The sequence below is a fragment of the Neopsephotus bourkii genome, unplaced genomic scaffold, assembly GCF_033783945.1.
Source record: "Neopsephotus bourkii isolate Nb327-2 ecotype Australia unplaced genomic scaffold, CSIRO-AGI_Nbou_v1 NB_1827, whole genome shotgun sequence".
Lineage (NCBI taxonomy): Eukaryota > Metazoa > Chordata > Aves > Psittaciformes > Psittacidae > Neopsephotus > Neopsephotus bourkii.
The window spans coordinates 401,015-424,327 of NW_026902300.1; the positions used below are offsets into that span (position 1 = coordinate 401,015).

General features: G+C 43.3%; 2 protein-coding genes across 2 annotated transcripts in view; one reads left to right on the top strand and one right to left on the bottom strand.

The window, feature by feature from the left end:
- Positions 1-8,665: 8,665 nt before the first annotated feature.
- Positions 8,666-10,874, bottom strand: TIFA (TRAF interacting protein with forkhead associated domain). The gene is given in 2 exon segments (XM_061343838.1): positions 8,666-9,877; positions 9,879-10,874. Coding segments are annotated over 2 exon segments (552 nt in total). The 5' UTR covers positions 10,052-10,874; the 3' UTR covers positions 8,666-9,498.
- Positions 10,875-17,630: 6,756 nt separating this feature from the next.
- Positions 17,631-23,313, top strand: part of LARP7 (La ribonucleoprotein 7, transcriptional regulator) — a 104,210-nt gene continuing 98,527 nt past the window's right edge. The window contains exon 1 of the mRNA XM_061343861.1: positions 17,631-17,637. The gene's annotated coding sequence lies outside the window, so the exon portion shown is untranslated. The remainder of the gene's footprint in view (positions 17,638-23,313) is intronic.

Sequence of the window (23,313 nt, forward strand, 5' to 3'; positions counted from 1 at the left end):
TGAGAGGGGAAGCTGCAGTGTAGACTTTGGGGTGTAGAGAGTGCCTGCACTGATCTGGTGAGGGAAAGGTACACAATGGGCAAGGTCCTCGTGCAGCAGGTGGCTGAGCTGCAGGATGCTGTTAATAGGCTACAAGATGTCAGGGTAGCTGAGAGGAAGCAGGAATGCTTGCGCCAGGCCCAAACTGTGCTGGGTCCTCAAGCTTCCCCTCTAGCTCATGGAGGAAAGAAAGAGGCTGTTAACCCGCGAAGCTGAGAATTGGTGAAAAAAAAAAAAAACAACAAAAAAAGGAAGAAAATGACAATTTAATAGCAAGGGACTTCCTAAATCTGTTGTCTCCATGCAGAAACGCTTTGCTGTCCTTGCAGGGGGCTCATGAGGAAACATACTCATGCCAGAAACAGCCACCTGATGCACTAATAAAGAAGATCTCTACTGGTGCTGCCAGGAAAAAGTGGTGGGTCATAGTAGTAGGGGATTCTACTTTGAAAAGGACAGAAGCACTCGTCTGTTGGCCTGACCCGGTCTCAAGGGAGGTGTGTTGCCTGCTAGGGGCACAGATCAGGGATGTGGCAGAGAGGCTGCCTGCTCTGGTAAGCCCCACAGACTATAACCCACTTCTAGTGATACATGTGGGTGCTATGGATATAGATAGTAGTAGCCTGGGGAACATAAAAAAGGACTACAGAGCCCTGGGACAGGTGGTTAGGGGCTCTGGAGCTCAGATAGTCTTTTTGTTCATTCTCCAGGATACACGGGAGGACCTAAAAAAAGCTAGGAGGATTAGCCAGGTTAATAAATGCTTAAAAGGGTGGTGTCACAGTCAGGGGTTTGGGTGTCTTGAACATGGGACCCAAGTTTGTAGGCCAGGTCTAGTGGGGGCTGGTGGAGCTGCTAGTGGTTTTGGTGGGAGGCTTGCCAGACTGGTCAAGGATGCTTTAAACTAGATGTGTTGGGGGAGGGGGCCATCATTCCATCCCAACACACCCAGTCAGTTGCCAGCACCTTTAACAAACGCTCGAAGCAATATAGAGATACTCCAGGTGCTCCAGCCAATGAGCCGGCTTCATTTGGAGCTCGGCTCAGATGCCTCTATACAAATGCCCGTAGCATGGGTAACAAACAAGAGGAATTAGAGATGTGTGCACGTCTACAGAGGGTATGATGTAACAGGCATCACAGAAACATGGTGGGATGGCTCCTATGACTGCAGTGTTGGAATGGAAGGTTACAGACTCTTTAGAAAAGACAGGCCTGGCAGGCACGGAGGGGGAGTTGCCCTTTATGTTAGGGATAGGCTGGAGAGTATTGAACTCTGTCTGGGGGCAGGTGAGCAGATAACAGAGAGTTTGTGTGTCAGGGTTAAAGGGAAAACAGCGATGGGAGACATTACTGTGGAAATCTGTTACAGACCGCCTGATCAAGGAGAACCTGCAGATGAAGCACTCTTTAGACAGATAGGAAAAGCCTCACACTCACAGGCCCTTGTTCTCATGGGGGACTTCAATCACCCTGACATCTGTTGGAATGATGGTACCGCTCGGCACAAGCAATCCAGGAGGTTCCTTGATTGTGTGGAAGACAACTTCCTTCTGCAAGTAATAGAGGAGCCGACAAGGAGAGGTGCCATGCTTGACTGCGTGCTCACCAACAGGGAAGGGCTCATTGGAAATGTGATGCTCCAGGGCAGCCTTGGATGCAGCGGTCACAAGATGGTCAAATTTGAGATCCTCAGGACAGTGAGAAGAGCGTGCAGCAAGCTCACTGCCCTGGACTTCAAAAGAGCAGACTTTGGCCTCTTCAGGAACGTGCTTAGTAAGGTTCCTCCCTAGAGGGCAGGGGGGCCCATGACTCTTGGTTCATATTCAAGGATCACCTGCTACAAGCTCAGGAGTGTTGCATCCCAACTAGAAGGAAGTGCAGCAGGAGGGCCAGGAGATCTCCTTGGATGGATAAGAAGCTGCTGAGGAAAATCCAAATGAAAAAAGAGTCTTATAGAAAGTGGAAGCAAGGACAGGAGGCCTGGGAAGAGTACAGGGATGTTGTCTGGGAAGCTAGGGACCAGGTTAGGAAAGCTAAGGCCCAGTTAGAATTAAACTTGGCTAGGGATATTAAGGATAACAGGAAGGGGTTCTACAGGTACATAGCAAATAAAAAACAGATTAGGGAGAACGTAGGCCCCCTCAGGAAGCTCTCGGGTGAACTAGCTACACAGGATTTGGAGAAGGCTGAGGTTCTGAATGACTTCTTTGCCTCGGTCTTCTCTAGCAAAGGCTCTGACCGCACCACCCAAGTCTTGGAAGGCAGATGCAGGGACTGTGAGAATGGAGACCTTGGGCCTACTGTAGGAGAGGAATTGGTTCGAAACCATCTTAAAAATCTGAACATGCACAAGTCCATGGAACCTGATGAAATCCATCCGTGGGTCCTGAGGGAGCTGGCGAATGAAGTTGCTAAGCTACTGCCCATCATATTTGAAAAATCATGGCAGTCAGGTGAAGTTCCCAATGACTGGAAAAAGGGAAATATAACCCCCATTTTCAAGAAGGGGAAAATGGATGACCCGGGGAATTACAGACCAGTCAGTCTCACCTCTGTGCCTGGCAAAATCTTGGAGCAGATTCTCCTGGAAGGCATGCTAAGGCACATGAAAATCAACAAGGTGCTTGGTGACAGCCAGCATGGCTTCACCAAGGGGAAATCCTGCCTGACCAATTTGGTGGCCTTTTATGATGTGGCTACAGAACTGATGGACAACGGTAGAGCAGTTGATGTTACCTACCTGGACTTGTGTAAAGCGTTCGACACTGTCCCACATGACATCCTTGTCTCTAAATTGGAGAGACACCAATTTGATGGATGGACCACTCAGTGGATAAAGAACTGGCTGGATGGCCGCACACAAAGAGTTGTGGTCAATAGCTCAATGTCGAGCTGGAGACCAGTAACGAGTGGTGTCCCTCGGGGATCGGTGTTGGGACTGGTCTTGTTTAACATCTTCGTTGCTGACATGGACAGGGGGATTGAGTGCACCCTCAGCAAGCTTGCCAATAACACCAAGCTGTGTGGTTTGGTTGATAAGCTGGAGGGAAGGAATGCCTTACAGAGGGACCTCAACACACTTGTGAAGTTTAACCATGACAAGTGGAAAGTCCTACACCTGGGTCGGAGCAATCCCAGGCACAGCTACAGGCTGGGCGGAGAAGAGATTCAGAGCAGCCCTGCAGAGAAGGACTTGGGGTGCTGGTCGATGAGAAAATGAACATGAGCCAGCAGTGTGCGCTTGCAGCCCAGAAAGCCAACCGTATCCTGGGCTGCCTCAAAAGGAGCGTGGCCAACAGGTTGAAGGAGGTGATCCTGCCCCTCTACTCTGCTCTCGTGAGACCTCACCTGGAGTATTGTGTGCAGTTCTGGTGTCTTCAACATAAAAAGGACATGGAACTCTTGGAACAAGCCCAGAGGAGGGCCACGAGAATGATCAGGGGACTGGAGCACCTCCCGTATGAAAATAGGCTGAGAAAGTTGGGGCTGTTCAGCCTGGAGAAGAGAAGGCTGCGTGGAGACCTCATAGCAGCCTTCCAGTATCTGAAGGGGGCCTATAGGGATGCTGGAGAGGGCCTCTTCATTAGGGACTGTAGTGATAGGACATGGGGTAATGGATTAAGACTTAAACAGGGGAAGTTTAGATTGGATATAAGGAGGAAATTCTTTCCTGTTAGGGTGGTGAGGTGCTGGAATGGGTTGCCCAGGGAGGTTGTGAATGCTCCATCCCTGGCAGTATTCAAGGCCAGGTTGGACGAGGCCTTGGATGATATGGTTTAGAGCGAGGTGTCCCTGCCCATGGCAGTGGGGTTAGAATTTGATGATCTTAAGGTCCTTTCCAACCCTAACTATTCTATGATTCTGTGATACTTTTGCAGGTTATACCTTTTAGAAAAGGCTCACAAAAGAAGATGCAAAACAATTGTAGAAGTCAGGCTTTCCCCAGAGTTTCAATAAAGCCATTCTAATTTACTGTTGTTTTGTGTGGCTGTCTTGTTTTCCCCTGGAAAAAAGGGGGGTGGGTTTAACTTCACATCTGTTGAGTAATAGCAGCACTCTAATTAATGTATTTGCATCACCAGAGAACTGAATTTGTCAGTGACTGTTGTGTCACTGTTTTAGCCTGCATGTGATATTAGGGTCATTACAGGGTGGTCCTCTTCATAATAACTTGAACAAAAATACTGTACACTGGTATGAAATATGTACAAATATCACCACTAATGAAGAGATGAATCTTGTTGATAATATTCCATTTTTTTTAAATTTAAATTGTAGCTATGTCACTGAAAAATATTTTAATGTCATTATCTACATTTGCAATGCCTGTAAGAATGCTTTAAGATGCTTTAAGAATTTGTATGCATCAACTGTTTATTTTTGGTTTGGTGTAAGCTACTACAATGTAACTTCTCCTGAATGTGGATTTGTATAAGAGATACCTATGGAACTGATCTCAACATGTAAATAACCTGGGGTTTTACCTACTCAAACTGTAACTTGCCCTGCAGTGGCAGCTACTTCTGACCAGAGAACATAAGCTTATCTTGTGCTGACAACGCTTTGAGGAAAGAAACTGGCCAATACTCCTGTGTGTAGAATGAACAAGTGCTTAGGAAAAAGGAATCTGATTGCGGCTGAAGGTTTTCACTGTGATGTGTATGTTCTGCCATAGCAAACAGCGTCCTGCTTTTCAGGGTTCAGGGCACCAACCACACTGAGTGAGTGTGGTTGATCAGTCACTGATTAATATTCTAGTCAATATTTGTGGAAACTGAAGAACTTGAAAGATAATACAAACAGCTCGGGTGAAACAGTTCAACGGTACTGTAAAAGTCATACCTGTACCAATATAAGTCATTAAAATTTTCAGTCATTCTTATGTTTGGCAATGTTTTATCTGTTGCTGGTTCTGTGGCTGTCATGTCATATATAGTGAAAGCAATGTGTGAAGACGAATTGTTCCAATGTTACCTCCAGTTACCTATGCATCAGTAAAGGAAGGTTTTAAGAAATCATTAGCTGTGTCTTTTAACTACTGAATTCTATAGAATCCCTTCTTGAGACCTGTTGCTTTGGAAGGGAAACTGTAGCAAGCTGCAGTAACAGAGGGCTTGAGGCCTTTCTTCTATCAGAAGCTGTATTCACAAACCTAAGATGCTCTTCCTTACGTAATGCAGGCACCTTTCCTATGTTCCTGCCTCTCCAACACCTTTGGAGATGACTTAGCTGATTCTGCCCATATGTAGGAAATAGTCTTTAATAGGAAGCTCTTACTCTTTTTCAATTCCAATTCCAATGAAATGTTTTACTAAGTTGTTCAGTGTTCCAGTTGTTCCTTGTCTTTCAACGGGGGAGACATCAGCTTGATGAATGGACACCGGCTGGATGAGGAATTGGCTGAATGGCCACATGCAGAGAATTGCATTCAACAGCCCAATGCCCAGCTGGATATGGGTAACAAGTGGTGTCCCTCAGGGGTCGGTGTTGGGACCAATCCTGTTCAACATCTTTGTTGGTGACATGGACAGTGGGATCAAGTGCCTTTAGCAAGTTTGCTGATGACACTAAATTCTGTGGTTCAGTTGATACACTGGAGGGAAGGGATGGGATCCAAAGGGACCTTGACACATTTGAGATGTGGCCAATGCCAACCTCATGAGTTCCACGTGAAGTGCAAAATCCTGCACCTGGTTTGGGGCAATCTCTGGCACAGCTATAGGTTGGGTGGAGAAGAGATTCAGAGCAGCCCTGTGGAGAAGGACTTGGGGATGTTGATTGACGAGAAACTTAACATGAGCTAGCTTCAGTGTGCACTCGCAGCTCAGAAACCACCAGTGTGCTGGGCTGCATCAAAAGAAGCATGACCAGCAGGTCAAAGGAGGTGATCCCATCCCTCTGCTCTTGTGAGACCCCACTTGGAGCACAGTTTGCATTTGTGGTGTCCTCAACATAAGGACATGTTCATAAGGAGCAAGTCCAGAGGAGGGCCACGAGGATGATCAGGGGCTGGAGCACCTCTCATATGAAGACAGGCTGAGCAATTTGGGGCTGTTCAGCCTGGAGAAGCTGTGTGGAGACCTCATAGTAGCCTTCCGTTATCTGAAAGGGGCCTATAAGGATGCTGGAGAGGGGCTCTTCATCAGGGACTACAGTGATAGGAGAAGGGGTGATAGGTTCAAACTAAAACAGGAGCAGTTCAGGTTAGATATAAAGAAGAAGTTCTTTACTGTGAGGGTGGTGTGGCACCGGAACAAGTTGCCCAAAGAAGCTGTGAATGCTCCATCCCCAGCAGTGTTCAAGGCTTAGACGACATGGTCTGATGTGAGGTGTCCCTGCCCATGGCAGGGGGTTGGAATTAGATGATCTTAAGGTTCTTTCCAACACAAACCATTCTGTAATTTTATATATATATGTTTTTGTGCTAAATTTGAGCCATTGTTGAATATAAAATCATTTGATGTGACTGACTGGGCAATCTTCGGCAATCTTCGGAGTTATTAGATTAAACATAAAATTGGTGTTTCAGCATTTCTTTTAGTGTTCTGTGATAGTGAATACTGAACTGAACCAAGCAAAAAACTATCCAAAATGCTAGCTGCCTTTGTGTGTGTAGTATTTCTCACAATTAAGTTAGCAGGGTAGGACTAATGGCAGCCTTGGGGTGGGGGGAAGCAGAAGTCTTCTGGTGAACAAAGTATGTTCTGGCATTCTTTATGCTGAAACAACTCTTCTCCAGTCAAACCAACTTTGTGGTCAAATAGCACAGTGACAGGATCCTCCTAGGAGAGGGTTCATTTTTTCCAATGTGCATTTTGGGGTTGATTCTTACCCTAGGTAAATATAGTTGTAGAAAAGATTAGTGTTTTGAAACCATTAAATTACTGGTGTGGTGTTTTGGGGTTTTTTTTCCATTCCAAGTTTTGTTCCTGGGGATGTGCCTAAGAAACGTTTCACTCTAGATCTCTAGTTATCCATGAGCTTCTCTGTGCAGAGCTAATGCTGAGAAATAAGACTGAACTCTGTAAACCAGATGGAAGATCTTTCTTAAGTACTGTGTGTAGATGTTTCTTTTGATACATGGAAGTTGAAAATTTGAGATTGAGGTGTCACTTTTTCTTCAGATAATAGCTCAGAAAGCATAAGCATTTTGTATGACCAGTGCCACAGGTTAATGGCTGTCCTGGGTTCAGCAGTAGCAGTCATTTTTTTTCTCCTTCTTAGTAGCTGATGCAGAGCTGTGTTTTTGACTTTCAGCCTGGGAACAGCACTGATAACACCAATGTTTTTAGTTACTGCTCAAATGTTTAGTCCGACCAAGGACTTTCTGAGTCTCATGCTCTGCCAGGGAGGAGGGGAAGCCGGGAGGAAGCAAAGACAGGACACCTGACCCGAACTAGCCAAAGAGGTATTCCATACCACAGCACATCATGGCCAGGATGAAAACTGGGAGTTACCCGGAAGGGCTAGTTCACCGCTTGGTTGGGCTGGGTATCAGTCAGCACGTGGTATTGTATTCTCTTCCCTTATTATTTCCTTTATCATTATTATTTGCTGGTAGCAGTAGTGGTTTGTGTTATGCCTTAGTTACTGGACTGTTCTTATCTCAGCCTGTGGGAGTTACATTCTTTCAATTCTCCTCCCCATCCCTCCGGGAGCGGGGCAGGGGGAGGAAGGTGGGGAGAGAGAGCAAGCGGGCTGTGTGGGTCTGAGTTACAGACTGCACTTAAACAGTGACAATGGCCTACACAACAGGGCCAGCGAACAGGAATGACGATACTGGACTGTGATTGCATTAGCAATCTGTTTTTACCGTCCAAAGCAGCATGAAACAGCAACTTGAATGTGGTCCACAATAATTTAAGAGCACTAATAGGAAGAGAGCTGTTTAGTGGGAATGTAAAACTCATGTTCCTTCCTCCCTCACACATGAGCACAATTAGTGAACATAAGAAACTCTATGCATTTTATATAAGGCTGATTTAATGAGAAAGCTTTTAAATGCTTGGTTCAGATTGTATTTGTATCTAGGCAGTTTGCATTTGCAGGTATTGGCCATTCTCTGTAATTAAAGAGGAGGATGAGTCAGGTCAAAAGCATAATAGCTACTGGAAATCTGCAACCAGTAGCGCCATGCCTGATGAGACTGTGATCCTTGCAAAGGTTTGGTGTGTGACAGGCCTTTGTGCATAGACAAAAGCTGAATCTAGACCAAAGACTGTTAAGGGTAAGCATTAGACCCTAGTTGAAAGAGTAGAAAATTCAGGAACAAGGTATTTTTGGCAAGGATCAGATGAATAGACAAATGAAATCCTACATAAGCCTGTGTTTGAATTTCGTTGCCTCTCCTCACTTTCTGTCGCTTGTGGTTTTTTGCCTAAATCTCAGGTTATATTGCGCAATTGGGCTGTTCTCCTTCAGTTAAAATTCTGGTTTGCTTGTCGTGATTAATGCTGAAATGCAGCCCAACATTTAGGGATGATCACATGAGTATGTATGCTTTGTCCTGATGTTTTCTGCCCATGGAAAGCTGAGCCCCTAGCAAAGGAAAACTGAACTGAAACAAACTGAGGAATACTGAAATGAAAATTGTTAAGAGAGCTTGGGGTGAGAGGCAAAGAGGTAGAAAACGTGTTGAAATGCATTTTAGCCAACAGTTTAAACCTTAGAGCAATGCCATTTGTAGAAAGCCTAGAATAGTGCAGTCAAAATGTCTCATTGGATTGTTCTGGAAATGAGTTTGTTCACGGTAAGTGCTTTTAGGTTGGAGTTGTAGAAGACAGCAAATCCTTACTAGACAACCAAATGGTTGTATTGCAAAATTTAACTGGATTTTTACATACCACTCACATTGCATTTTTATTGACATTCACAAGCAAAAGTAGTTAATTTGCAAAGCAAACAAAAAAAAAAATCATTTTAAAAAGAACAAAAATCTTGCTGTAAAGATCATAAAAATATTAACTTAAAAGGACTATGCTGACAAAGTGTTTCTAAGTTGCAGAATCTGGAGAGTTACATGCTAGGCTTGAAAATAAGGTTTGGAATTTTCTGTCAACAGCAAAAGCACAAAGTATAACAAATGCAGTGAGACATTGTGTCCCTACCTAGCTAACCACTGAAACACTGTTCTGCGTGCTTTGTGTTAATGCCTGCTAACTATACCTTCAAGGCATGCCATCACAGCTCTCCAACTGAATCTGCTGTCATGGATCTGAGTGGCCTTCTATGTCTCCCCTACATTTGTGGCAGACAGTGGTGATCAGACAGCAGATATGTTTTGGGGAAGACAGTGGCAGGAACCTGGTACGTTCTAGTATGCCTATGCTGAAAGCAACACGTAAGAAGACTGATATGTAGCGGTGAGAACTGTCCTGAACAGTGGACTGAGATGACAGTTTTAGAAGCTGTGCAGGCTTCAAAGGGTGACAGTCTGATCCAGCCTCTTTCTCCCCACTAGCATGACTCGTTTTCATCAATCTCTATGGGGCTTTTGCTGTGGGAAGGAAACATAGAAGAAGAAATGCCATTCTCTAGTACAGGTCGCAGTGATGGCAGGCATCTTTCTTGTAAGATGGGTGCCTGAGCCAAGTGTAAATGAGTCTCAAAATAATCCACAGACTCCCCTTCTTGAGTCTCTGCTAAAATCTGGTAGTCCCCAAAACAAATGATGCACTTCCATGGCAGGTCGATTTTGTTTAAGTAACCCAGTTCTGTTTGGTCCACAATCAGTTTAGTTTCCTTGCTCATGTTCTTTATCTCAAAACAAAGTTCTGTGCTCTTCAGTTTCCCATACTACTGCAAGGAGAACTGAATTCGAGAAACGCCAGCATCCATGGCAGACATTAGAACCCCGGCCAAACTTGGCCATTTCACCTGCCCTGACCTGTTCTCGCTTACAGAAATTCAAGCAACGAAACATCATTTTGTCATCTTGACATGGGTGGTAAAAGGTCATGTGGAGACATGTTACTGTTTCTTCAGTTTCAGCTTCTTCAGAAGAGGTCATGATGAAATGAGTCCTCAAAACAAAGTAAAATCACAGCATGAAATCACTGTAGTACCAAAAGAACTGGCTTCACGGTGGCATTAAAATACGACTGTATAGTGACTATATATAATTTACTTTTGACTCTGAATGACCACTGGAATGAAGAAGTGAGAACTGAGCCTACCCACTCCATGATAACCCTCACTTCTCACCACTTTGCCAATGACTCTTTTGGTGACCTCAGCTCTGTGCTGAACTCCTCACAGCAGTTGACTGTGCAGCTCCTGCCTTGGCTGCACAGCACTTCAGAAACACACTCTGTGAAACACCCACTACTGTTAATTGGTGATGACTACTTTGTCATGAGTCTCGCACAGGTAGGTTTATCTTTGGCAGAAATATGTCACTTACAGTGACAGTAGTGTTTACATTATGGACTTAAAATGGAGTACTAAGTAGTATTGTCTGGGCCTGCACGCTCTGTTTTATGGTGTAGTCCTTTGACTAGAAGGTATCAGACAGGTGACTTCTACAGACAGAGTCTGGCTGCAGGCAGTAATATTTCAAATACGTATAAAGCATTCTTTTGGCTCTTTAGTCAGAATTTGCCTCTTGTATGAAACAAAATACAGTGTTTAGAAGTCACTAATGTGATAATATGTAAACTGAAAGCAAAAGCGGAATCGTCAAGACATAAAGGAGGACTTGTCACCAACTCCAGCTATTTCACTGTTGCCTACTGTTACATCCCAGCTATTTGCTACAGAAGTACTTAGCTAGGCAGTGAAAATAAAAAATAACTTTTGGGATTTGGTGGTGGTGTTTTTTGTTTTGGGTTTGTTTTGTTGGTTTTTTTTCCTTGTGTAAGCTTCTCCCATGCAGCACAGAGGTGCTTATGAACTAAATTCCTTTCTAAAGTCTGAGTATTTGCAATGTATCTTAATAAAATCTGAAAGGACAGATCACAGCGTTTCCTATACAAGCAAGTATTTTCCTGCACTGAAACTTGATCTAAAGAAAAAGCTACGTGCTTAAAGCAGGAACAAGGGAAGGAGTTCTCAGTTATCCACCAAAGCAGCATGTCAGCAGCCATTTAACTGAAATAAGACAGTGGAAATGTTTGTTGTGTTTCTCCTTCTAGTTTGCATGTTTCTGTTGTGTGTCACACAGATCCTGAGCTTTCTCACTAGCTCTGTTGAATGAATGATGCTGAACAGCAGCTACCACTTTAATCTTTTATTTGTGGGTAGGTGAGTCATCACTGCAGTTAAGTCTTCTGACTTGTGGGTTTTTTCAAGGCTAAATTATACCACTGTCCATGAACTCAAAGCACAGTGAATGGTGATATATCAGTGTATCACTTTCTGTGTGAAACCTCAAAATCCTTCTTACACCTTTAACAGAGTAACAGCAACAGTTCTGACGCAGGAGTGCAGCAACCTCATCTTGATGACTGAAGTAGGCTACAACAGTGCTTCTACCTAGCTTAAATGATTAGAGAAATAGAAAATGTCAAGCAGCTCTGGGAGCTGTCACTGGCAGGGACACGTTCCACTAGAGCGCGTTGCTCCAAGGCCAGTCCAACCTGGCCTTGAACACTACTAGGGATGGGGCAAGCACAGCTTCTCTGGCAACCTGTGCCAGAGCCTCACCACCCTCACATCTTCTTCCTAAGATCTCATCTCAATCTCCCTTCTAAATTCTTTCAAATGTTTTGCTCTTGTCCTGTAGTGACAGGTGCCTATCTTGTGATCCTGGGCATGCTGCGTGGCAGGGGCCATGTTGCCATTGTATCTCCCTTGTCCCAGGGCTTGTTCTCCTGGGGTGGCACAGAGGTGAACTGAAAACATCCTTCACTTGTTTGGGGATGTACACACAGAGGAGGAGGTTGGTAAGAGTTGGCTGCTGCTTTAGAGCCATAAAATCCAGGCTGGTGAATGTGTTTGTGTGTGAGTAGGTAGTGCAAGGCTATAAGAATATTCACTGCCTATACCTATAACATGTGTTGGGTTCAAATACCAACCCTCACACTCCTGTTGCTCTTTACCTTTGCTTCATAGCCGATCTCTTGATCCAAACCACGTTAGTACTATTGAGGGTACATGGGGAAGAGCCAGTAGGTGGCAATGTGTGACCAGACATGGGGAGCCACCATTTGATTTGGGGTTGGGTCTGAGGGTCTTTTTGTGGGTTTTGTTTGTTTGTTTGATTGATTGATTGATTGGGTTTGGGGGGTTTTTGTTTTTTTGTTGTTTTTTTTTTAATGTATGTCAGAAACTTTGTTTTGATATTGTGAAAGCTGTTGTGATACTTGTAAGTTAATGGCAATAATGGCACTGGTAACTTCCAAGAGTTCATTTGGGAAAGGTATAACAGAGTATGCAATGACCTATAGCTAGGTTCTGCAATGAGTTGTTATTACTGTACATCAATCAAGCGCCTTAATGTTCAAACAGAAAAGAAATGGGCCCTTCTTAAAGACATATGTATTCCAAAGATAGCAAGATACTCTTCTGGATCTCAGTATGAAAGGGAGGAGGGGTGCCTGGGAAGGAGGTACATTCACTGAACTTTGAGATACCAGTGCTAAGAACAGCTCCGCTCCATGAAGCAGAGAGGAGGTCTTCTAAAGGAAGAAGACAGAGTACAGTTCCTTCTATATTTATTTACTTCTTTGTTCCTTGTTTACTCAGGAAAAATAACTTTTCCATTTCCCATCTGACCTGAATGAACTCATGAGGAAGCTCACTTTGACTACTGAAGAGAAATATTTTCAACAAGATGGACTTTCTTCATCCCACTCTCTAAGCTCTTACTTTCTTTCTCTTTCTACATGATCTGCCCTTGGTCCTCTTCCTGAACCCCTCTGTCTGCTCCCCTTTGCTTCTTTCTTCCCTGTCTGCCATCTCAGTTTCTCTCCCATCTTCCTGCCCCTCTTGTTGTCTGTTGTTTTTCCCTCTCACCATCCTCCTAATTGTTTTTCCTATCCCCCCTGTCACTCCCTCCATCCTTTATTTGTTTTTTCTCAGTGACCTTTCTCCCTTCATCTGGATTCTCTTCCTTTCATCCATCCATCACACTGCCCTTATTTCCTCTGTCTTCCCAGTCTGCTTTTGCTGCTCAGGACTAGGCACCTGTGGAGTGACTTAAGGGACAAGTGAAACCATACAGTCACAGGGCATCAAGGAAACAAAACACAGGGAATACAATGGGAGGTGGAACAGACTAATCTATCTGTTGTCATGGCGCAGCAAGGCCCCATAGTGGGTCCTCAGCATTTCCCTCCTTATTCTGTTGAAAGAATGGCTGCCTTCTCTGTAAGTAACTGGTAGAGATCCAGAAAAAGAAAAGCACAGAAAAAGATGTTTAGAAAAAGAAAGCACATCATGGACACTGTGAAAAAAGTTGTTCCTTGTGACTTGGAGCCCCTTCCTCCTGACAGCTATGTCTTTAAAGGAAGGTTCATGCAGCTTAGTGGGAGAGAAGCTCCTGTAATTCTGGCTTTTGTGGGACAAGAAGCAGAAAAGAAGAGTGAGGAAAAGTCAGTGCCATATAGCAGGTGCTTGCTTCTTGCTCAAAATGAAACATAAATCATCCTTAAGCCCTGATACAAAAGAAAAATTGTCAGCTCTTCCCAGTTGTCTTTTTTTTTTTTTTTTTAAGTTGGAACAAAGCCTAGAGGTTTAAGTGTATTGAAGCATCATGTTTCTCAGAGAAGAGTGTCATAATCAATTTCAGTACAGCTGAAAATGAACAAATGATTTGTGCAACTTAGAAACATGCCAGGGATGAGTAGTCTGTGCACAGCTGCTAATGGTAGCTGTGCTTGCAGAATTCCCCTGTGTCTTCCTATAATAGTTAGAAAGCTGGGAGGGGCTTTGCTGGTGAGCCCTGCTGGAGTTCTCTTTGCTTCCCACTAACCCTGAGCACAGCTTTCAGTTGTTTATTTGGTGGTCACCTGGCTCTGCATGTGGAGATGATTTACCTGGTGAAGTTTTTCTCCCCTAGTTGTATGTCACTACAGTTGTAGCTGACATATACATCCTTCCATAACTGCTTTCAAGAAGTATGCAATTAATGTGTGAAATTTCCAGCCCTGTAGATACCCCGTGAGCTTTCTACATATGATCTATGCTATCTTTGTGATATCTCCATTTTTGACCTTAGATTCACAAGCTGAGACTGGACCTTATCAAGATCTTAAGAGAGGTCTGTGTTGCTGTGGGTAGCCCAGCATGCAGAGTGACACCTTGGCTTGAGTTCTGTGTGACAGAGTACATGCCAGGAAGTGGAAGCTCCATCTTTCATATCAAATCTCATACTGTAAATCTGCAGAGAGAAGACCTGATCTGGTGTATTAAAACCATTGAGTGAGTATTTATCAATATTTGTAATGTCACTGACAGACTGACCAGTAGGACACCAACTTAACCCAATTTGCAAGAACTGGAATGACAGTCCAGGTTTTCTACAGAGAGTACAGAAGAGGGAAGTGTGTTCTTCCTAAGTCATAACCCTTGCATTTCAGTTTGATGTTCTCTGCTCTTAGCTATTTCCTCATCTACAGAACCAAGCTGAGGAAGTTGCACTTTGATAAAGTGGCCAGATACTAGCAGTAATCAAAGGCATCACTATACAGTTTGGCTAGCAGCAAATGTTTAAAATGCTCTATTGGGAATTTATAAGGTTGTAACAATGATAAAATCTATTTGCTGCATTAAAAAAGAAAAGTCTGTTTCTCCTTGCTCTGAGGTAGATCCATTGGAGTGTAAAAACTGTGACAACTGATATAGACTCCCTTGAAATAGTTTGGCTGAAAGCAGAAGCTTCCCAACTTCAGCATTCTGTGGAATAGCCTCCATCATCCTTGTACTTCTTCACATTCGCCACACGAGGGACGATGTGCTCTTGTCTCCTAGGTATATAGTAGCAATTCCGAATGTGTCGGATTAGCAACATTTTGGATGAGGTATGGGTTTGGTAGCAAGGAGTTTATGCATTGGCTTCACCGGGACCAAGTTTTTACTGTAGAGACTGAATTTGCTCACTCTGTCCATTTAAATGGAGATAATTTCACGTGCACAACACAGAACGGACAGAACCAACCTTTCCAGCTCCCTTCAAAAGCAGAGACTGAACAAAGAATATTATTTTGAAAAGTTAAAGATAAGCACAAATGTCTTTTGCTCATACATAGCAGGACAAGGGAACATATCTGGCAGTTTTGTGTTGGTTTTTATTTTCCCTTTGAATATGTATGGATGTTAAGTTGTTAAAGATTCCACATTCTGTGCTGTGTGGCAATAAGAACTCTGTTCCATTATCTGAGTTTATAGCGTTTAAGGGCACCCAGCTGTGAGAGATGCAACCTGCCTTGGAGGTATATGACCCTTTTCTTTTTGTTTTCTTTAAAGATATATGTGATCCTGTGCTGAACTACTCTACCTCCTATGTCTTTATGTCATGGAGCTTGCTGGCACAGTGCAACACTATCTGGTTTTCCTCAGATGTAGGCTTTAATTGTAGTTTCTAGTGAATCAGTTAAGGATTTAAAAGTTATGAATTCTTGCTTTCTAGTTGGCATCCTAAAAACAAAGTGACCAAAAAATAGACCTGACGTAGATGTGAGCCTTGCTGAAATAAATGTGAGCCTTTCCACAGAAAGGGATCTAAAGTGGAATAGGAGTAGAAACAGAAGACAGGAGGGAGCCACATTTCAATAAATATTCTCACTTTGCATCTTCTGTCTCACTCTGGGTTATATCAGCTGTCACCCTTTCAGATTGAGCCACTGTAACCTGCTGTATTTCAGAATTGCTAGGCTGTGAGGGAGAGGATCTCCCCAGAGAAGCAGGTGCCTGGTTCATCTTTTATTATTCTGGTAACCCTCCCTTGGAGCAGTTGCTGTCTGATGATGCTTAGAAACAAGGTGTTTGTATTACTGTTGGCAAACAGGCTCTGGTTGTAAAGTGGCATTGAGAGGTGGTGAAGACAGCCATGGGTCTCTTCCCTCTCATGCAGCCCCTTGCCTGGGACTAGGGAGGTTCTGTCCCTACATAAACTCTTGGAGATGAGAACAGTAGGATTTCACAGCATGGGAACATTGGTTTATGGCTCTGTGTAGAGTCTCACAAGGGAACACTATTCAATAGGCTTCAAAGTGATTCAGCCATGGCACAACTGTGACTGTGGCCACATGTAATATAGCCTGTAGCTCTTTAAAGAGGATTAGCCTTAGATCAGGGACAGCATTCATTGCTGGATTTCACGTAAAGCAGGATATGCTAATGAAATGGAAATGTCTATAGCAAACATTGCATAATATTGTAAACCTCAAAATTGAGCATTGTGTCTTGATATTTCTGTTAGAAGTCAAACTTTCATATTCTGTTTGTTACTTGGAGAAAAGGTGAAGTTTGCAATATCACCACAAGCCCTCTGCAGTAAATTAAGATTTAGTTCACAGTTTTGCAAGCAAAGTTAAAAAGATAGCAAAGTTAAAAAGATAGCAAACATTTGCAGGTAACTTTTCAAATGCTGTTGAATGCTTTAGGGAAGTCATAGCTCCCCAAAAAAGACAAAATCCACCACATTGTAAAGTATCTTTATTTGGGTTTTCTGCAAAAGAAATAGGCTTGGTTGGATTCTGCATTCCCTCCTTTTTGCTTTAAATACCACATTAGGGCTTACAAGAGTTTCACCATCAGTGTTTCAGAGATAGAATATTTCTGATGTGGTTCTCAGCCATTTCATTTCTTTCTGTCTGTACATCAGCCTCAACTAGCAGTCCAGTAGGCTTGATTTGGCTCTCCTAGTTCAATTTTGTGCTAGTTTTTGTGAATGCTTGAAGTTTAATAGTCTGTAAATGCAAAAAAAAAAAAAACAAAACAACAAAACCAAACAACCCATGCTTCAAGGGCACCTATGATTCAAACTGTCTGACTTGAGATCTTGTGAAGGATTTAATTTGCATAAGACCATGAACTGTCAGGAAATTGTTTTAGTGGGAGCTCTGGCCACTTCTGAAAGCCTCAGTTGTGTTATTGCATGCAAAGGAACCCATTCTTACTGTATGAATGTGCTGTATGCAGTTTGTTAAGCCTAGAATTGTTTTATTAATTTTCATGTTGTTAATTTTCATTTCTAAGCTTCACAGGAAATTTTTTTACTCTGATGTGAAGCTGACTCAAGTGCCTGGACTTGAAACCTTTACCCATGGAAGATCTGTCTTACGAGCCCAGCACTGTGAATTCCTAGCCTGGGGTTTGGTGCTCACGCAGCACATTCAGACCAACGTTAGATATAAAATACAGTGATAGACATTATATATCCCCATGGGCCATTCTGCTTTTTTGTCCTCCCAACTGGTGAATTGAAGTGCTTCATCCCAGTCTGCTGGGGAATAAAAGTCTGAAGAAAGCCTTTGGGAAGAAGATCCATCTAGCTCTGTTTCCAAAACACGTGCTTTCTTTACTTAATCATTTTGTCTCTCCACATAGCTCCCTATCTTTGAATTTTTTTCCTCAAGAATTTATTTTTTGTGGTCATGGATAGTTTTATTTTCCCATTTGGAAGGTTTTTTTTTTCTGTAGACGTGGAGGGTGGTGATACATATTCATGAAAGAGAACTCTTTCCAGCCCAAGTCTTTCTAGCCCCTGCTCACATTGACAAAGACTTAGTTGTTTCACACAGCAAGCTGACTGGAATTGTGTGGGGCCTGCCTGACCAGATTAGAGCAAACAGCAAGCTTATTCCTCCAGTCATCAGGCCTCCCCTTCCTAACAATTTCCCCAATTGTCATTTTGACAAGGCTGTCATTAGGTGATGGCTTCTTTTGGCCATTTTCAGATAAAGATAATTTCCTTAACTTCCATTTTATTTGATGGCAAGTAGTTTGGGAGAGAAAGGAAGTGATTCAGTAGTTTATGGATTAAGAGTTTGTCACTTCAAAGGCATCTTTAATCTAAAAATATGTGCTGTACCAAATTATGTCTTTTTTTTTTTTTTAATATCTTTTTAGTGTATTGGTCTGCACCTCAATTATTCCCTTTTTTGCATCCCCTGGTAACATGAGATAGCAATGGTGAGGGGAAGGAACCCAAATGGCCTCTCTCAAAAGTCATGACCAGGGCAAAACACAGGTGCTTTTGTTCAGCACCCAGTGTTGGCTCTGACATAGATTTGGCTTTAGCCAGATGTCCTTCCCACTCCTGCTGTTGGAGGGAGGTGTGACTGGGTTAAAAACCAGTAGACAGGGAATGCATTTCATAAGGAATGGCTTATTGCACATTTTCTATTTGTCTGGATCACTCCTCTGGTATAATTGAAGGGCCTAAACCCACAGATCTCTCTTTGTAACTTAAATGCTCTTCCACAAAGCATTGAGCTCAGCTTTGGAGCAGGCAGGTGTCATGTCTGTTAAGTACATTGCTTATCTGACCCCATTCACCCAAGGAGGTGATGATCCTTATGGATCTCTTACAATCTGAGATATTCATCATTCCAACGTGCAGGTATACACAGATGTTTTTTCTCTGTACTTAGTACACACTGCCGCAAAATGGAATCCCATGAAATCCCAGACTGGTCTAGGTTGGAAGGGACCTTAAAGCTCATCCAGTTCTAACCCCTGCCACAGGCAGGTATACTTTCCATCAGACCAGTTTGCTCCAAGCCCTGTCCAACCTGGAATGTGGTGGAGGTTTGAAAATGGATCATGAGCTAGGCTTTTGCAATGCCTGCCTTAGCTGTACCAGGCCCAGGCTTCACTTTGACCCCTCCTCTGCTTTTTAGGACTGACAGAACTCTGTTCTTTGCTCCAGCAGTGTAAATCCACCACAGTAGTTCATTACACAAAGCTTATCTGTGGCTAGGAATTCTTCTGTATTAATATCTTCTCTACCTAATTACTTCAGCTCTCTCTGTAATGTTACCTCTGCATTATGCCCAGCTCGCTAAGCACCTACTTGCTGCTGGAGGCTGTTCTTGATCCCATTTCGAAACAGAAGCACTTCTGCTTCAGCTCTGACTGGGGTAGCTCTGCAGAGGCTGGCTCTGTTCCCCCCCCTTTTGCCTGCTAATTGGCTGAGACCACCAGAATTTGGAGGACACAGATGTCACTGATAGTTTGCCTAGGGAGCACATTCATGCCCATCTGTTGCAGTCTAGGAGGCTGTTCATATATCCACAAGGCCTTCATTTAATTCTTGTTAGAAAGTAATGTAAATCCAGTTTACCTCAGAGGTCACAGCAAAGATTTATGCCAATGAGCCCCCTGCAATTTACAGACACTGGTTGTATAGGATGAAAAGAAAGCCTTTCATGTTGGTGCATATTAACAAGAAAGCTTGCCTTAGGAGAGGCTTTTTGATTGAGGGTCTTCCTTATTTTAATACAGCCGATGCCAGTTGGTATCTCCAGCTTTACCAAAAGAAAACATCCAGTCTTTCAGCCAGAGAAGTAAACTGGAGGAATAAATAAATAAATGGAGCTCCTAGAAAATCCATTTTATTTTGTTTTTGTAAAAAATCTTTTCTCTTTCATGCAGCAAAGAGAAAAGAAAGGTAAATGCTCTAGGGAAACACAGGCATGTGTGCACTGAAACGATCAGGAAACTGAATTTTCTTTTTGTGGATCATGATGTTAACTCCATGACTGAAACCTTTGCTAATTTATCGTAGCATGTTTTCTTTTTTGTGTTGTGGAGTTCTTTATTTTCCAGTACTGCCTCTGTGTCGTGGTTTCACCCCATCCTCCTCATTTAGGAAAAGACTGAACCAGCTTAAAAAGCTGCCCTAAAAATCAGTGTGGCTTCATTGGCCTTAGTGAAGCTCTGTGTAGATAGGCCACAATACACCACAAGCTGCCATGTGCGTCTTCATGTTGGGCGTTTCATTACTCAATATGAACAAGGAAACTGGATTTCACAGAGTTGGAAGCAAGGTTTCCTACCCCAGCATGCATGGAAAATGCCCTCCTGCCCTATGTCAGCATGACTGAAGTGTATAAGCAAGCCCTATAGAGTTAGACTGGAGGGAAAAGCTCCTTCCTTTTCCCTTGTTTGACTACCCAGTGGATTTTACCTTGGCAAACACTTCCCAATGTTACAGGCATGAAAATCATTTGCACAGTATCATAATGGTTAGGGATTAGGAGGGAAGAGAGCAAGGCATCGAAATGAAAACAGGGCTGAGATCCCAAGTTCCAGTGTAGCACTTAAAATAACTAAAATGTTTATTTGAAAGTCAAAACAGCCTCAGTCATAGACAACTATCCATTCCTTGATTGATTGTGTTGAGTCCCAGCTGAGAGCTCTGGAAGTAAGGTTTATTTGCTCCCTGTTGTCATTAATCCATAAATGTAGTCTCCACATGGAACTCATCAGGTCTTTGCTTCCTCTTCATTAGTCTCCCTGGAACGGGAGGGTAGCCTGAATAAGATGAAAATTAGGATAATATATTTTCAGAGAGAAAAGGTCTGGTGGTCTCTAATTTGTGTTTCAGGACCGTAATGCTGTGGAAAATTCCCCAAATGATGTTATCTAAGAAACCAATGCTTGTTATGCTCACTGCATGTGAAGTTTGAATGTGGCAATTACATCTTTTTCTCCTTAAAACCTCCAAAAGCTAACTGCTGTGTGAAAGTAGATAGATTAGCTCCCAGGCTCCCTTCTATCCACAGCAGAACTTAAAATTCTTTTCTCTTGACAGATCTTTTAGTCTTCTAGCCCAAGGGTTCTGAAATGTCACAGTATGGCCCATTTATTATTAAAGAGATCATTTCTCTGTAGCCTCCCCATTTCCTCCCTCCCTCTTGTTCTGAATCTCCGGACTAATTAGAGGGCCACCACAGAAATAAACTTTTTCACCCCCTGAGACCCTTAAAATTAATTTATTTTATCATATTTGATGCAAAAAAGTTATTTCAATCCAGGCTGCAACCAAGAATGCCACAGATTTTTTTTCATCGTTTCTGTTTTAAAGCATCTACCAATTGCATCAACCATTTAAAACCACTCTGTGCCCAAAACTGGGAGTCAAGGAGCTTTCCTGTCACCAAAAAAAAAAAAAATGCTCCTGTCCTCAATCTGATGCAAAATACTTTTTATTATGTGTTCTGAAAGCTACAGCATTTGTTAGTGTGTCCTAAGAAAGCATTTTTATCTAGATAGTTTTGCAGTGTATCAAGCTGCAGTTTTTCTCACATCACAACTGTAGTCTCCTTAAAGTGTTGTTTGTTAGAATTAAACAACACTTTAAGGAAACTAATTAGCAGGCATTGAGAACTGAGGGTGTTTTTAAGGCCTCTAGAAGGTTTTGCTAGTTCTGCTGTTTGATTTTAGTCTCTGGACCTGCGTTTGCCCCAAGTCTGGGAGCTGCATGCTTGGGTTTTTTACATCCCAGCTGTCATTCCATGCCACAGCTGTCACAAAACACAACTTACAAAGTGGCATCTGTATAAAGGATGTTGCTATAGCTTACAGCTCTTCAGTGCTTTTTAAGCTGATTTTATGATGCAAGGTATTGCCCCTAGTGATGGGTCTCAACAAGCTGTCTGTATCTTCCTTCTGAGCACTAATGTATAGTTTATTGCACTTTTTCTACACAGTTCCAGCACTTTGTTGTCCCTGCTGTTGTAAATCAGCATTTATTACTTTAAGTGTCCTTGCTGCTTATTCAGCACTGTGGAAAAATGGACTTGAAGAAAAATTCCTGGCTCACTGACAGTCATATATCACTGTTAGACATCTGACAGTTTCCTGGTGAGTGAAACCCTGACAATCCTAGGAAGCCAAGAGCTGTACTTCTACACTAATTTAAGCTTCATCACTAAGCCCTATCACTTCTTTGTGAGCCTGGTAGCCCGTGTGGTTCACAAAGCCCAGGGGCTCCTGCTTAAAGACCCAATGGCATCTTCCACTGCAGACCTCCAGCCTTTCCATGACTTTAAAAGTCATGGGCTCTGGACTGTAACATAGATAAATTAAGCACATCTGTAAGCCCCCTTGGGTGTTCTTAATGCCACATTTTATTTTGTAAAGGTGAAGGTACCAGCACTTGTTTGCTTTAGTGCATCTTCATAGAATCATAGAATAGTTAGGACCTTAAGATCATCTAGTTCCATCCCCCCTGCCATGGGCAGGGACACCTCACACTAAACCATGCCACCCAAGGCTCTGTCCATCCTGGCCTTGAACACCACCAGGGTTGGGGCATTCACAGTAGCAAAGTGTGTTTAGGAACATCTGCTTTCCAGGTCTGGGAGGTGCCAGTTTAATGCAGGCTTTCTCTGGCATGCTCTTGAAGCAGTCCCCTCTGCTCAGTGGGACTGATGTTCACAGTGGATTTGAGATAATTGTACGTATGTTACTAGAGATGGCTCCTTAGAAAATGAGAATGTTTTGAGAAATCAATTACACAAAGGAATGGACTCAGCGCCAGATGGCAGGGATGCTGCGTCCCAACCTGGAAAGGACTCCTGGGACAGCCTCACGCTTGTTCCCACAGGGCTGGGTAATCAGCTAAATCAATTAGCAGATGTCAGTGCAGTTTACAGAGCAAGCAACACTAGCATAGGTGTGTTACTGTGATTCTAGCAGAGGGGCCTGCTCTTCTACCCACCAACTGGATCAGTTTTCCTAGACCTGGCAGAGTAGGAGAGGGCTCTGTTTTTCCTGAATCTGCTTTCCAGGCACTGTCACCAAGTTCAGCTGTCTGTCCTTGCGGACTTGGAGGTGCTTAGGGAGAGGGGACCTTTGTGATCTAGGATGCAGACTGGGACCTTGTGCTGTGAGCAAATTCCATCAGTGTTGTGACCTTCTTTTAGACTAATCTTTGGCAGTGACAGATAGTTCAGCTTTATTTCCTGGGTGGACATTGAACCAGGCTGTAGCTGTGTCTTGAGTCCTGTCTCTGGTCATGTCTCTTTTTGCTCCTGATGAGATCCCCTAAATGGGCCCTGTGCCTGGTCTATCCCTTTGCTATGTGTGAGGCGATCCCAAATCTCACAGACCCTGACAAACGACTTCCCAACACCCAGGTTTCTAGCTGTCCATTCAGAGGCCCAGCAAACTTGCTTGATCTCAGATGGTGTCTCTGTGTCTCTCCTGTCTATGTGACAGGGCAAAATACAGCATGGATATGTGACTTGACATGATCGGTACATCAACAGCAGACCTAAGAACTGGACTTGGCTCCTCCATATCTCAGTCCAATGCTGTACTTTTGAGATGCCATACATAGGGAGTTGAACTTGATGATCCTTAGGGCTCCCTTCCTGC